This window comes from Chionomys nivalis, chromosome 2, assembly GCF_950005125.1.
Source record: "Chionomys nivalis chromosome 2, mChiNiv1.1, whole genome shotgun sequence".
Classification (NCBI taxonomy): Eukaryota; Metazoa; Chordata; class Mammalia; order Rodentia; family Cricetidae; genus Chionomys; species Chionomys nivalis.
The window spans coordinates 49682231-49699877 of NC_080087.1; the positions used below are offsets into that span (position 1 = coordinate 49682231).

Genomic DNA, 17647 nt, shown 5'->3' on the forward strand with positions numbered 1-17647 from the left:
GTCTTTACTGCAAAATGAATTCTGTTATATTATTTTTAAAAAGCATACATGTTTTATATGATATATTTCTTTATTTCACATAGTACATTTGAATGAGTATATTGATTTTGAAAGCAATTAATTAAAGTTAAGTATAAGAGTAATTGGATTTTTAGTGTTTATTCTATCCTAAATTAATTAAAGGTAAAAAAAATGTGAACTATTGAAGAATCTCTGAAGACTACAAGCCATTTCTTTTTTGTTTTCCGTTAAACCATTTTTGTGAAAGATACCAATGCTAGTAGCTACCTTTGAAATCAATGTTATGGCCAGCAATCTAAGCTTAAGTTAATTTTCTCATTCAAGAATTATGCTTTATATTCATAGTTAAATGAGTGAAAGAAATTAATTTTAATATTTGAGTATGGCCTTTGATTAGTACATTTTTATATGATTATTTCACATGGTAATTAAAGTTCTACTCCTCATTCATATCCCAAATGAACTTTAAAGGAATGTTTTTCATGTTTCTGTAGAATATTCTGTCAAATCTTTCATTCTGATCCACAGTCAAGTGATGCTTCCAGTCTCCAATGGTTCCTAATGGGAGAAGCACAGAATAGCACCAACATAAGTAGCAGTAGTGGGGCACAGTCCACCCAACTCCCTCTACTATCTACATCTCACACTGTTCATCACTCTCAGGAAGGTTATGTTGGCTATCTCTCCTCTCATCACAGAAGAAACTTCCAAGTAGCAACGTAATAAATAGGTATCACTAGCTACTACCACTGAGTTATAGACAATTTTTAGAAAGAAGAAAAAAAAGAACACCTTAAAAGTTAAAAAAAAATCAGAATTTTAAAAGTACATTTTACTATGTGACAATCATTATACTAAGAAAACACTTAGATTTCAAGCACAGTACATTTCAAACACAGTCTTTTGCAGTATAAGCTGTTTGGTTCTTCATTTTTAAAGAGAAAAAAATGAGACCCAGAGGTTTTTAGCAAATTAGATCAAGGCTACATAGATCTTCAGAGTGGTTATCATTGTGGTTTTACTGAGTAGAAATTTGAAATGATCACTCTGCTAGTTAAAATGAAAACAGCCATTTAGGGTCCTTAGTTGTCTGAGAGGATGATATTATTGTTTGCATTTGGAACGGATGGCGGGCTATCATGTAATGTGGAAGGGTCTTCTTTTATTGTGATTTCATTGGTTAATAAAGAAACTGCCTTGGCCCACTTGATAGGCCAGCACTTAGGCGGGTGGAGTAGACAGAACAAAATACTGGTAGGAAGTGAGGCAATCGCCATGCCTCTCCTCTCTGGGTCAGACGCCATGAAGCTCCAGCCCAAGATGGACGTAAGTTAGAATCTTCCTGGTAAGCCAAACCTTGTGGTGCTACACAGATTATTAGAAATGGGTTAGTCAAGATGTGAGAGTTAGCCAAAAAGAGGCTGAAACTAATGGGCCAGGCAGTGTTTAAAAGAATACAATTTGTGTGTTGTTATTTCAGGTTTAAAGCTAGCCATGTGGGATCCGGGCGGGATGAAAAGCAGGCCTGCTCGTCTCCTTCTACAATCATGGGTAATACATTAAGGCTTGCTGATGAATGAGATATGAGAATCAATGTTAAGTGGCAGAAGAGACAAAATAAAGGAGTTCTTGAAAAATATAAAAACCCAGAAAAATTTAAATATAACCTAATTCTCACAGCAATGATAAGTTAAAAGGGTATCAAGAGGGAGATATTCATTCTTACCCATATCTCTAGTCATATAATGAGATCATAATAAGTTTATTGCCTGTTTACTTTATTTAATTCATGTCAGATAAAGTTATTAAGACATCACTCTAATTTTTATGATGAAAAAAATCTCACACATGAGGAAGCAGCATTTTGAACTTTGTTTTCAATATAAGCAGACTGTAAGTTTACTTGTTCAGTATCCTAGGAAAATAGTAAATAATATTGGTCTTGTCTAAGCAGTGCATCACCATGTCTATAATCCTAGCTTTCAGGGAGCATGTGCAGTAGAGGCAGGAGGATTATGAATTTAAGGTAGCTGTGGTTGCTCAGACTACGCTGAGAAACACACATTCTCTCTCTCTCTCTTAGAAACACACACACAAACACATACACACAAAGACCCAACAAAACAAAACATAAAACCAAAATAAAGCAAAGACAAACAAACAAACAAAAACAACATCAAGAAAACAATAGCATAATATCATTAGAGTCTTAACTTCTAACACATCTGTTGCCTAGGACAAACTGCTGACATCTTTTAAAAATTGAGTTGTGCTGCCTAAAATGTAGGAAAGTCATATTAATTTAGTAAGTGAAATCGTCAGATTTTTAACTAAAACTACTACAGACCCTTCAGGTTCTGTGTTTTCTAAAATGCTTGATGCTTCCAAATGTTATTATCACCTGGAGAAATACTTTAGAAACACATATTATTTCTCCAAAGTACTTCAGAAAATCTCAACGTTTTTTTGTTTTGGCCTCTACAGACTAGTCCATTTCACCTTTGCGGAGGAATGTTCCCTGATCATTTCTTGTCCCAATTTCCTTTTTTATAATATCGTCATAATTTGCTCGTGGGTCAGATTTCATGTTCTGAAATGTAGCTTGTCTCACAACAGTATCCACATCTTCTTCACTCAGTTCTTTCTCCAGAAAACTGCAGATTTTAAGCACTGAGCCCCTGAGGTCCTGAAAATGTCATGGGTTAAGAAGTTACTGACCTTATAATGGAGGTGTGAGTTACAGCTCACTGTGTAACATGAGCAGGTAGGATTTACTTTTGGAATGCAAAGATTGTTCAACACATGAAAACATCATAGAAACAGGGTGAAGTAAAACTGAAATTATTATTTATTGTCATTGATACAGAATAACCCGTTAATAAAACACAGCTCTTTTGAGACTCTATAGCCTATGTTGGCCTGGAATTCAGTATGTAGTCTATGCTACTCTCAAAGTTAGGCATGGTCTTCCTTTTGTAGTGTCCCATGGGCTAAGATTAGAGGTAGCAACTACTACATCTGTCTCAATATCATTGTAAAATAAAAGTATCAGCAAATAGCAGAAGAACTCAGGTACCTCCATTCAAATACACTGTGCATTCAATGTTTTTGGCTAGAAACATGTTTGCCTGAGAAGAATATGATCATTTTCACCTGATGTCTGCAATCAGTCAGATGCTACTATTTTCATTTAACATACTACTGGGAAATAATATGCAGATAATTTAGTCAAGAAACAGAAACATAGCATCTAAATTATGGGCAAAGAAGTAAAACTTTCTCTGTAAAATGGACAGCGGTATTTTTTCATATGTAATACAAAAACAAGGGAAAGCAAAGAATCTGCTAGAACAGTGAGATTTTACAAAACTGTAAGATATAAATCTAATCAACACACAAATATTTCTTGAAATTATAAATACTAATGATGACTAATGCTGAAATAAGATAAAAATACATGAACTTTGAAATGGTGGGATTAAAAAAAACTTAAGAATAAATGGAGAAAAGGTTAGAGACAGGTCCATTGAAACCAACAAAACAGCAATGAAAGAAAAAGAAACATAAAGGAACAGAACAGCATCCTACACTCATGAACTGTAGGACAGTTATTATTTATTTATTTATTTATTTATTTATTTATTTATTTTTTGCACTAGAATTTCTCTGACTTTTGGAGCCTGTTCTTGATCTCATTCTGTAGACCATGCTGACCTTGAACTCACAGAGATACCTCACCTCTGCCTCTTGAGTGCTGGAATTAAAGCGTGTGCCACCACTGCCCAGCAGGACAGTTATTTAAAGATGCTATACAAACTAAACCACAATTTTTATGTAGTCTGTAACAAAATTGTTTTGTCTTTTCATTTTTGCAAAAAAAAGGAAGAAGAGAAATCTGTGCAAAATTCATATAAAATTTTGACACCTCATAGGAGCTAGTTCTTTCTTTTAACATGTGTGCCTCAAGGATTGCAGTTAGCTCATCAGGACTGGCAGGGAACCCTTTACCTACTGAAACATTGCAACCCACAAGAAGTATTTGAATGTCAAGGTAATTCTAACAATATGGTTATGACTTGAATACAGAAATACACCAACAGAACAGACTAGACTTTTCAGTAAATAATTTCTCACTTATAATGGATAAGTGATTTTTGATATGCACTACCAAGAATATTAAATAGGAAAGGTCATTCATTTCTACAAATGTTCTTGGGTAAAACAGATGTCCCTAAGCTGAATTCTCAATTACAATGTATTTCAATCAAATGAAAATTGGCCAAACATAAAAACAAGGGCCTAAGCTATGATGCTCGTAGAGATACTTAAAAGGAATGGCTTACTGCACAGGATTTCACAGTGGTGTTCTCAATATCCCTCCCCAAGTACAGAGGCATAGGGGAGTGATTTATATCATAGCCAACAAGGGGAGCTCACCACTTGTGTCTTATTATGATGACTATTCCTTATCAAATGACAGATATTCCTTATCAAATGACAAAATCATAAGTGCTTGTGCTGCTGGTAGAAATATAAAGTGGTTCATTTGCAAAGGGAAACTTATGATGCTGGCTTCACGAAACAAAAGCCCAATCACTGTATGATTCAGCAACTTTCACTTCTGATTCCAAACAACTGAACCCAAAATTTCTGAAACATTTGTGCATCCGTATTCACAGCGTCAGTATGCACAACAGGTAAAATGTGGAAACAAGCCAAACTTATATAGATTATAGAACATAAATACAGTGGGATGTGCAGACAGAGAGAAGGAATTCTGATATATGATGCAATAAGCCTTGATGACATTGAGGACATCACAGTAAATAAAGTAAGTCAATAAAAATACAGCTGCATGTCTCTACTCATGCCAAGTACTAAGCTTAAAGAAATTAATGAAGGAAGAACATAGCGAGGTTATATTTAGGGCTGAGAGGAGAAAAATAGAAGTTATGCTTTAACCATCCTAGGGTTCATCTTGCCAAAAAGAATTTGGATAGTGGACATGACAAATGGTTACATAACAAGTCATGATTGTGAAATGGTGCATTTCACATTATGGATTTTGAAATCATAATGAAGAGTGCATTTGGGGTTAATAACTCGAGTGGGAGTATAGTAGTTGTTTATGACAGATTAGTTTTACCCAGAGAAGTTGTGGCATTCTTCATGATGAAGAAGCACTACCCCCAATTCACGAACAAAAATAATAAGAATGAAAGTTGAGCTTCTGAGAAGTCTATACATTTAATACAGAAAACAGAGATGAATTTACATCTGGGGACCAGATGGTTTAGGGCTCTGCTAAGATGACTTGAGTACATTAGTCTCCATCTTTGTGTGTGGTCATTTGAGGAGAAAACATAGACTGTTATTTTGAAAAATAATAGGATCCTAATGCTAAGTGATTTACAGAAATGGCTTTGATGAACAATGACTGACCACAAAACCAGGAACAGAAAGAACATGAAAAACAGAACAATGCAGCTGAAAGAAAGAGAAAAATGATGATAAAGTTCTGGATGCTGCCAATAATGGAGTTATTGGCAATATTTTAACATAATATTATATTCACGGAGGTAAAAGATAAAAATATAAAATGCCTCAACCCAATCCTATAAATGAGAATGAATTAAAAACAAACTGTGTTTAATTAATAAAAAGTAAATCTCAGTGAATAATTTTAGTACAAGCTTCAACTCAGATGAACTCAGCAAAATCAAACATGGAGCAAGGAGTAGGAGCAAACTCTCAGAATAATACAGGATGTAAAGTCAAAGATGTTGGCCCCTGTATGGAGAACTTTGCCTCTCTTAGGTGAGGTGACACACACCTTTAATTCCAGGATTCAGGAGGCAGAAGCAGTTGGATCTCTCTAAGTTCAAGGCTAGACTGGTCTAAATAAAGCATTCTAGACAAGCTAGGACTACATACCGAGATGCTATCTCCATAAAAGGAATAAATTAACAAAAATACAGTGTTTTGTATGTGAAACAGTTCATTAGACTCCTGTGACTTTCATGTTCTTTGTGTAAGATAGGTTTTTAACAAAAGAGACATTTCCTCAATCCTCCTTTTCTCTGTTCATAATTCTGAGACACATATTTTTGAAAGAGCAAACTATTTTTCATATAAATCTAGGAACACCTCTCTGATTTTCCCCATATTCAATCTTCAGTAACTACTAACCTAAGGCACATAGTACAGATGCAATTTTTTTATTGCAGACTTCAACCAGTTGGAATGTACAAATGAAAAATAAAAACACATGGGTAGGAAAAATTAAGTTCCTCACATCCCAGAAGGATTTGCCATTAAGTGGATTCTGATGTCTATTCAGGTAAATTAAAATATCTAGATTCTTTTGTTTGTTCATTTTAAAGGAAAACACATGTGGAAAAGACAAACATTCAGTTCAAGGAGTTATTAGGACATGAATCATAATTCTACCATGTATTTAGAGAATTGAATATATAGGTTATTTTAGAACCCCACAAAATGTATCTCTTCCTAATAGTAAGCCTCATCTTTTCTCTAAACAATGACTGTTCTTATCAATGAGGATAAATTTTTGTTATATTTTTATATTCCCATAAATAGGAATTTTTTAATACTGCATTCTATCCAGGATGTTGTTCTTGAGAAAGGAAAACAGAAATGTTCCTGTATAGTCATGAAATTCCTAGGGATGGCTCTTCTCACTAGTTTCATTTCATTCATTGGGGTAATAATCATTGGAGAAGCAAGCATGAAGGTTTAGACAAAAATACAATGTTTCGCAGCAATGGGCAAGGAAGATACCAAAACTATCTTAACTTTGCTGGAAATATAATTGCTAGAGAATATTGGGAGTTTTCTCTCTCTTTAAAAAATATTGATTTCAGTTATAATTATGGGCATGATGTGTGAGTATAGTCAGTAGGTAATTCTTCACCTATATTTTGTCTACTCACATTTACCATTTTCACTCTTAAACTCATGGTAGGGAATGATATTTCAAAGAGACTAATTTTGCTCCATTGCTATGAATTTTTTTATAACTCTTAATGTCTCTTCATTACTTTGGGATTACAGAAATAATCATTAGCATGACCCACAAAACATGCACAGTCCTGACTCCGGTCTCACATACTAGTTTCTTGTTCCTCACCCCACACCTTTGATGTCCTTTCCTTACTTGTATTGTACTGAATTGCTTCAAATAAAATTATTCTTGTGTTTTGTTTTTACCCATTTTCTTTTAGTTAGTTTATATATATTAAGTTGTAAATCTCATGTTACATTTACTGCCCAGAAAAGCCATTATCTTCAGTTATACCAGAAAACTTTATATGAATGCTGACATCATATTTGACATATCTTTAATAACTACCCTTACTAGTCTAAAATCTCTAAACATTTAAAAATTGTAGTGTGTATGTGTATGTATGCATGTGAGCATGCAACGTGCTTGCTACATGATGGGATCTTGTGCCATGGTGCATGGGTGAAGCTCAGAAGACAAATTTAAAGAGTTATTTCTGGTTTTCCATCTTTATGGAAGCTGTGAGGATTGAATTTGGTTTGTCAGGCACACATTGGAAGCCCCTTTACCCACTTTGCCCTGTTACCAGGCGAGATACACTTATGGATTTTTACTTTGGTATTTGCTTTTTGACTGTTTGCCTTCCTTGTTAACTCATGGAGTCTTCAAAAAGGTAAGTCCTTGTTTACTCTAGTTTTGCAGCCTGTCACAGAGAAGACCTTCACTTATTTTTCATTAATCAATATGTCAATAAGTACCAGAGTTTGGTAAACATTAACTCTTTTTCTTTGATTTAAAGTAACCGTTTAATTGTGAACAATCAAAAAATATTCTCTATATTATCTGAGAATTGCTCCAAGATTATTTTTTTTTAACAAAACAGAACTTTTCCCGTCAGTCAAATTATTGTCTTTGGCTCTAATTGTTCACATTTTATAGTAGATACATGCCTTGCTGCTATTTGCTGGCCTTTAGTAGTGAGCATGAGAAACTATAGTAAAATGGGTTATCATGTCAGCTCTAGCCTCCCTGAGAAAATAGCCAAAGGAAATGAAGTCACCATTTAAAACCTTACTGTTATCTAGTGTTATTGCTATACATCTTCAGCTACAAGACATGGACTTGGCCTAATGTCCAGCAACAGATGAAAGAGTAAAGAATTTATAATATATATCATATACAATAATAAAATAAAATATATTATTATTTAGATATAAAAATGACATAAAATTCTGTCATCTGCAGTAAAATGTATGAAATTAAGGACATCAGGTTAAGTTCATAAGCCAGACAATGAGACAAATTTCTTGTGTTTTCTTATATGTTGAAACTTAAAAGTCAACCTTAAACTACTTTTAATTGTTTTTGTGTTTAGCGGTAATTGGGGAAGGTCTCAGGGGGAAGAAAGAATGCCAAAAACATGACAAGATAAGAATAATGTATATTCTATTCACGGGCAAGAATATAACATCAAATTCTACTAATGAATGTAATTAACATGTGATAATAAAGTTTTTAATTTTGGAAGCCATTGGTGCTGTGAAGTTTAGGGGTTCCCTTTGATACATAAAAAAGGATCACAAACGATGACTTCACAGGGAGAAGAGAGTACAGAAGAAGTCCAGTGAATGAGGTAGAGGCTGGACATTAGGAATCATCTCCATCAAAAAGCCCCAAACAAAATTAAAGTATGAAGATATCTTGGAGAATATGCTTTCAATCTAGAGAAGAACTGTGTAAAAGAAATCATTTTAAAATACAACTTACCTTCTTCATATCTTCATAGCTCAGGAACATAATATTAAAGTCATGTCTGTGTTCCTACCAGCCTCTTATGTGGTCAAACCAATTGCTTCCTACCACTGGGAAGAAAAGTAACAAGTGAGAATGCCAAGCTGTGTATCCATGCAGTGACCAACAAACTTCGAGCCTTTTGTTTGTTTGTTTGTTTGTTTTTTGTTTTGTTTTCGAGACAGGTTTCTCTGTAGCTTTGGTGCCCGTCCCGGAACTAGCTCTTTTAAACCAGGCTGGCCTCGAACTCCCAGAGTTCTGCCTGCCTCTGCCCCCCCGAGTGCTGGGATTAAAGGCGTGTGCCACCACCGCCCAGTTGAGCCTTTTTTTCTGGTTTGGAATTTTTAGAAATAAAATGGGGGGCCTCAAATGGACATCTATATCTCTATTTTTAAAATGTTTAATAGTTTACGAGAAACAATTACCCGACATTTATAGAAACCTGTCTATATAATGTTACTAAAGGAGTATGAAAGAAATAATAGATAAATAAAGGGCATGAGGCTGCAGGTGGCTTTAAGGCACACAGGTCTTTTTCCTTCTTCTCCACAGAGGGCACAAGTCTCTGTTTCTCCTCTTGTTTAATCTCAGTAGTGGTCAGAATCTATCATCTTACAAGCAAGTGAAATTCTGATTCCACTTGTGATGTGATGTGGGATAATGCTCTTGTACCCTGTAAAGATTTGTCACTTGTATTGGTTTAATAAAATGCTGATTGGCCAGTATCCAGGCAGGAAGTATAGGTGGAGTGCGCGCACTACAAAAATTCTGAGAAAAGAAAAGGCAGAGATAGTCATCATACAGAGGAAGCAAGATGAAAATGCTGCACTGAGAAAAGATACCAAGTCAAGTATTTGAATAGATAGAAGAATTATGGGTTAATTTAAGTTGTAAGAGTTAGTTAATAATAAGCCTGATCTAATAGGCCAAAATAAATTAATATGTAATTAATATAAACCTCTGTGTTTTTTGGGGGACTGAATGACTATGGGCCCATGTAGAACAGTAACTTCTGTCTACAGTGTTGAGCCTCTTGCCTTAATTAATCCACCTATGTAGAGGAATGAACAATTCCACTGCAGCAGCATAAAGTCATACACAGGCTCATGCAAAACATTCAACCACCCTCAGCATTTGCTCTTACATAATGGATTATTCTACTTTTGCACTAGTTCGAAGTAATTGATAGAATATCTATAAACCAAAATAGTTTTTACATGACATGCCTTTGTAATCCTGGCAATCCTCAAATGGTACATAAAGATCGAAAAGCCATTTGATATCATAGAGTTGACATACCCTTGTCAGTAGAGATACGTTCTTTGTTTTTGTTTTTTGTTTTTCTGATATTGTTTTTCTTGTCTAGTATTTTTTGTTGTTCCTTTAAAAAAGAAATGCCCTGCTCCATTTCTTTAAGTTATGTTCTGTAAGTCTGAGAATTTGACTTACTGTTACCTTTTGTGTGATTCATTTGAGTCTGGGTTGATTAATTAATACTTACCTCTTCCATCTAGAAATGTTTGCATAAATGTTTCTATAGTATTTGAGGCTTCAAGTATAACCATCAAATTTGAATAATGAAAGTAGGAAGTCAAAACATCTTTAGGATTTCTGTAGATATAAAGAATCTGTAGATAGAATTGTGGAATTATTTCTTTAAGCAAATCTTGGTTATGCTTATAAGTTTTTAAATACAATTTTATAATATTTGATTGTGACAATAAGTGCAATTTTTTATTCTAGTCTTTGAGCTATACAAAGTCAAGTGCTTATTATTTATATTTTGGTGTTCCACAGAGTACTGTAATAAACAACCTTTCTCTATGGCATTTCATGTTTACGAATGTAGCTCAAAAGGAGGTCAAGATCATATGGGTACACCCACTAAAACAGTCTACCTGAGCTAATGGTAACTCACTAACTCCAACCCAACATGGAAGGAATAAGCATATGTCCAAACTAGTCCCATTGAGTGGGGCTGACAGTTGTATGGCTGGAGCAGTCTGAGGGGCCAGTGGCAGTGGCACCAGGATTTATTCCTACTGCTTGTACTGGCTTTTTGGGAAACTTCTCTCTTTGGATGGATACCTTGCTCAATCTAGGGAGAGCTGAGAGGGCCTTGGACTTTGCCCAAAGCAATGTACCTTGTTCTTTCTGAGAAGTGGATAGGGAGTGAACAGTGGTAAATTGAGTGAATTGGAGGAGGGGAGGGATTGGAGATAAATCTGAAAACAAAAACTAATAATCATATTGGTGTAACTAGTTATCAACTTGTAATCTTTAAAAATGAGTTTTTCCTTCATATCTTTCAGAAAATTTATTTAAACATGAGTTGAGAGCTTAAGTAGTATAAAAACTCACATAGAAATAATAATATGTGGGCATCTGTCCACAACATTAAAACCTGGGTATCTACTGCAGGAGGAGGAGATCATGCCAGCTCTGGCTACATGAAATACTCTCTTAAGAAAAGGAAATAATGTAAGGGATGGAGGAAAAGAATAAGAAAGAAAAGCCAAAACCCAAAGAACATATCTCAATAAACCTCTTAAAGTCAAGAATACCTTGAAAAAAAAAAACAATCAAACAAGTGAAAGAAATGGTTCAAGACTTGAAAATTCAAAGAGACGCAATAAAGAAAACAAAAACTGAGGAAATATAAATGTGGAAAATCAGTGTAAATGAGCAGGAACTACAAATGCAAGCATAACCAACAGAATGAAAGAGTTGGAAGAGAGTCTTGGGCACTGACTATAAAATAGAGAAAAAAGTTTCATCAGTCAAAGAAAAAAATTAATCCAATAAATTCTTAGCACAAAACATCCAGGAAATCAATGACACCATGAAACGACCAAACCTAAAAATAATAGGGATTGAAGAAGGAGAATACCAGCTCAAAGGCATAGAAAATATTCATCGAAATCATAGAAACCTTTCCCACCCTAAAGACGGAAATGCCTATGAAAGTACAAGAAACATGCAGAACACCCATTACATTAGACCCCCCCCCCAAAAAAAAAGTCCTCTCGCCATATAGTAATCAAAACACTAAACATACAGAATAAAGGAAAGAAAATATTAAGATCTCCTTGGTAAACTGGGAGGAGGGTATAAGGGAGGAGTTGGAAAATAAAAACATGATGAATCAACAAGACCGAGTTAGGGGTGAACAATGAGGAAGATATCTTTATAGAGGAAGTTAGGGAGAATAAACCTGGTACTAGAGAAATTCTCAGGAATCCATGAGGACGACTCCATCCCAGACTCCTAGTAATAGTGGAGAGGGTATCTGAAAGGGCCTTTTTGTTTATTCAGATTAATGACTACCCTAATTGTCATCATAGATTCTACATCCATTAACTGATGGAAGCTGATGCAGTGACCCACAGTCAAGCACTGAGCTGAGTTCCTGGAGTTCATTTGAAGAGAGGGAGGACAGATCAAAATAACAAAGGATGTCAAGACCGTGATGGAAAATCCCAAATTGACACCTCACCTGAACAAGTGGGTACTCTGAGACTATAGACTGACAGGTGAGGAACCTGCATGGGACTGAACTAGACCCTCTAAATGTGGGTGACAAATATGTGGTTTGATCTTTTGGAGGGGGCCTGGCAGTCACACCAGGACCTATCCCAGGTGCATGAATCTGCTTTTCAGAGTCAGTTCCCTATATTGGGATACCTTACTCAGGCTTGATATTAGGGGTAGGGGCTTGCTCCTGCCTCAAATTAGTATTCCAGACCTTGTTATTTTCTGAAGGAAGGCCTTTCTCCCTCTGAGAAACGGATGGGAAATGGGAAGAGGGGAGGTAGGGAATGGAAGAAAAGATTAGAGAGAAAAGCAGTGTTGGTATATGGAATGAAAATTAATTTTTAACAAAAAATATGAAAAATAACAATGAAAAGAAAAAATCAGTTACATAAAACTAAAATTGAGAATGTTGTTGATGAAAACACAAACAATGGGGATGAGGCAAAATAGATTCATATCTAGAAGTGATAGAAAGCAAACTGACCAGAAGAATGTAGTAAAATATTGGGCTAATGATAGACACTTTCCACACAAACAAAAGTAATGATGGCCAATAAACATCCAACATGGTTGCTTCCATTATTAGGATGAGGATCAACTTAAGATACATTTGAGACACCTCTTCCTAGATGCCATATTGATAAACATCTAAAAATCTGATATGTCACGTTACTAGGGAAACGCTAAGAAGTCATCTATTGAGCATTTCTGCAAGAAATGACAAATACACTTTCTTCAGAATTACTGCACCACCTTTGTAAGTGGAGTACTCTGGTCACTGTGGCTCTGCAGCTCTATTCATGGGTGTGGGTTCTAGTGAAGCTGCTGGAAGGGTACCAGGAGACACACTCAAGAACGTTCATAACAGCTGCATCACAGTGATAACACATTGGAATAGCCTAATTATTCAGTACTTAGAGAAGGTATTTCTCGGGTACAGTAAATCAATAATCTCTATGACATACTTTGACTTTTTTGTTCTTGAAAACTTTTGGCACCAAATAATACGGGAGGTGGGAAGAAAAGATACGAGGTGATGGCATTTTGGCAAAGTCCACATTATGATTATTGTACTCAAAGAATGGTGCTCTGTCTATTGTTTGGATGTTTTCAGTGTTGTTCCGGTGGCCCTCAAAATAAATCAGGCTGAGGATCTGCTGTGTCCAGACAGTACCTGTAAAAACAAATAACAATCTCCTTTTAGATCCTAAAGTAGGTTTTAATAATGAATACCAAATGTCATCCATTTTAAAAATAATTTGGAGCTCTCTTTTCCTTTAGCACCTTAGGCATGCTTGGACGTGCCCCTATTTCATTCCCCTTTGTCTGTAATGAACACTCAAGTCAGTAATGATGAACTGTACAACTCTTTGTTCCCTTTTCACTTACAAAGATGTCGTTATTGGTAATGAGAATCCAGATAATTCTTGTAGTATTGTTGAAATGACAGTGTGTGGAAAGGAGAATATTTATGCACTTATTATCAAACCAAAATACCGGGCAGTGGTGGCACACACCTTTAATCCCTGTAGTCACAAGCCAGAGTTAGATGGATCTCTGTGAGTTCGAGGCCAGCCTGGTCTACAAGAGCTAGGTGTAGGGCAGGTTCCAAAGTGACAGAGAAACCCTATCTTGAAAAAACAAACCAAATTTGTGTGAGAGTCCCCTGTGTGTGCTATGATTAACATTAATGAATAAAGAAACTGCCTTGGCTTGTTTATAGGGCAAAACTTAGGTAGGTAGTGAAGACAGAACTGAATGCTGTGAGAAAGAATGGTGGTGCCCAGGACATGCCATAGCTCCTCTGTAGGAGATAGAAGTTCCGAAACTTTGCTGGTAGGCCATGACCTTGTGGTGATATACAGATTAATAGAAGTGGATTTAATTAAGATGTAGAGTTAGCCAATAAGAAGCTAGAGCTAATGAGCCAAGCAGTGATTTAATTAATACAGTTTCTATGTGATTATTTTGGTTCTGGGCAGCTGGGACAAACAAGCAGATCCCTGCAACTCAAAATAAAACAAACAAACAAAAAACAAAGACAAATGCCATATGACCTATTTATGCCACTCACCAGATTTTGGATATGTGACTATGAAGACATCATCATCTCTAATTTCCTGATCATCCATGTTTTCCACTATGTTCATTTTAACTAAAGTTCTTTCAAAGTTATAGCCTCTGAAGTTAAGTAAATATTCATCTTGTTTGTCCATAGTGATTTACCTAGAAGGAAAAATTACAAAATTTTCTTCACTATCATACTATTTTCCAATAGTGAGTAATGCTTTTGAGTGGTCTACATGTGCCAAGCACCATTGAAATGTCCCTCACTTATTAATATTTACTATAATAAGCACTTACATATGCTATATTATTTAAATTTAAAAGAATCTTATGTTACTACATATTTATTATTACTCTATAAAATATGAAGAAACAAACAGCAGGAAGTTAGAAAGATTTTTCTCTAATTCCAGATGGAAAAGGTGATCTTAATTCTAAACATACAGGAAATTAGGGTATAGAGGATGCAACCAATCAAGTTATTCAAGGTTGTCCAGCTCGTCAAGTTAGAAAGAAGACAGCAAACAATTGGGGTAGAGTACGTTTTTGTAACTGAAGTGTTTCTTTGTAAAATAAATTTTTATTTTTTATATAGGGGCCATAATATACAGGTCGATATATCTACATTGTATGGCAGCCAAAATTCTAAGCAACCTTCAGGGCACAATTTCCACCTGCCACATAGAAGGTGGTCACCTAACCTTTTTAGACAACCTGTTTCCATCCTAAACAAAAGGTTAGAATATGCTAACGTCACTCTGCTCCTTCTATTGTATTTTAGGAGGTTGCATGAGGAAAGTTGTTAATTCAGTCTATATGATAGAGCAGCCATAGTTGTGGAAGTTACCTAACTTATTCAGACCTGCTACCCAGGAAACAGAATGATAATGAATTCTCCCTCAGATTTCCTTTTGATATAAAAGCTGTTTGGATAATAAATGTGGGTGATCTTCAGGATTTGAATGAGCTCTTAGACTCCCGCCTGATATTGTCCTGTGAACTCTGCCTCAATTATTCCCATGCCTCCACGCTGGTACAAGAAACAATTTTGTTGTGGTTGAACCCCGACATAGTGGCATCCGATGTGGAGCTTATCAGTGAACTCTAAAAAACACTGAAAAGTGACCAGATGTATGGAGGAGAATTTGAGGAACCCATTAGAAAATTGCACCACAGGTGGATATGTGAGTAGTGAGCATTCAGAAATAAGAATAGAATTTATAAAAGCATAGCATAAAGCAGGACAATAAAATTGGGAGTAAAAAGTTTGTAAATATATTGGACTATGGGTGAAGGAAGAAGCAATAAAATAGCATACAGTTGATTGGAGATATTTTAAAAGATAGAGGAAAAAGAGATCAACATCAGATACAGGATTTTAAAAAAATTTATAGAGCAGCTATATCCTTGGTATTCTGAGTGCAGAACTTTACATGCCATAACATGGAAAGAAGTTGGGATAAAGATTCAACAACATTATGGTAATTATGGATCAGAAAGCATCCCTGTAGTTACAATTCATTTCTGGATCCTAATACAGGGAAGGTTGGACTGAAATCCTGTACAGCAGGAGACACTTCCCTCTGAGGTAGTAAGAAGGGAGACAATACCCTCTGTACCACCAGAGGAGATGCTAGATGCTTTTATAGAACTGAGTGGTTACAATCATTCAGAGCCCAATGAATTAAAGCATCATGAAGAGGAGTCTTCATCTCCCTCATTAATAACCAGCAATGCTGAAAGACAGGAAAAATGATAATGAGGTTCAGAAGGAGCTAAAAGGCTTGAAAAAGTTGGTAACCTCACTATAGCAGAGACTAGAATCTCTATGGATCCAGGACTCTCTTCCTACTGTAATAACCGGTTTAGATTCACCTATGGTACAAAATGCTCTGAAGGTGAGGCAAATGCCTAACGATAATAATGAATCTCCTTTAGAAGCTTGTATCATAGAAGCCACTAACAGAGGGGAAGAGATGCAGAGATTTCAATTGTATCCTGTAATAGAACAAAGAGATGCTCAAGAGAATTTGCTTAGGATACATACTCCCATATCATTTATGTTACCCAAAGATTTAAAAACTGACTGAGCATAGTATGTCCCAATGGTCCCATTTACCCAAATGCTAGTATAAAATATAGCAATAGAAGTACTGCCCCCAGGGAATTGGAAGCAGATAGTCAAAACTGCCTGTCAGGAGGAACCTATCAATTGTTTAAACCAAATTTGCAGAAAAATGTCACGCCACAGCTGAGAGAAACAGGGCTCAGCAGGTTCCTATTTCATATGAAATGCTTGCAGGTGAGGGACCTTATACAGGGGCAGATCAGCCATTAAATTTTGATATGGCAATGTATGCCCAAATTAGTGCAGTGGCCAAGAAGTCCTGGAATAGACTACCATCATCAAAAGAAAAGACTGAGGAGTTGTCTAGTATAAGACAGAGACCTGTAACGGGAAGGGCTGCTTGTTTGTCCTGGCCGACCACAACCAAAATAACCTCACAGATATTGTATTAATTAAATTACCGCTTGGCCCATTAGCTATAACTTCTTATTGGCTGACTATTGCATCTTAATTTAACCCATTTCTATTAACATGTGTATCACCATAGGTCGTGGCCTACCAGCAATGTTCCAGCACTTCTATCTCTGGTGGCAGATTCATGGCATCTCCCTGACTCCTCCCTTCTTCTTCCCAGCATTTAGTTCCATCTTCCCAACCTACCAAAATTCTGCCTTATGAACAGGTCGAGACAGTTTCTTTATTTATTAACCAATGAAAGTAACATGTAGACAGAAGGACCTCCCACACCAGGGACCAGATGAATTATTTCAAGAATTTATTTCCAGACTAACACAGGCATCTAATAAGTTGATTTAAGACACAGAAGCAAGGCAGTTAATAATTAGACAGCTAGCCTTAGAGAACGCTAATGCTATATGTAAGGCAGCTCTAAGACCTTGTAGAAATCAGAATAACATTACAGATTATAACTGAATTTGCACAGATATTGGTCAGTCACATATACAGAGAATGGCCATAGCTAATGTCTTACATAGAAAGACAATTAATGATGTCCTGTCCCAGCAGAGAGATCTAGGCCCAGGGAGAATACAAGCTACAGGACTTTCTGGAATCTGTTTTGGATGTGGTCTTATGGGGCATCAGGTCAGACAATGTCCTGATAGGAGAGTAAACCTGAGGAC

The 17647-nt window shown here is 35.9% G+C and overlaps 1 protein-coding gene across 1 annotated transcript; it reads right to left on the reverse strand.

Moving 5' to 3' along the window:
* Positions 1-457: 457 nt before the first annotated feature.
* LOC130869970 (amine sulfotransferase-like) lies at positions 458-14586 on the reverse strand. Its single transcript, XM_057762503.1, is given in 6 exon segments — positions 458-579; positions 2521-2707; positions 8813-8907; positions 10338-10464; positions 13336-13544; positions 14445-14586. Coding segments are annotated over 6 exon segments (882 nt in total).
* Positions 14587-17647: the final 3061 nt, after the last annotated feature.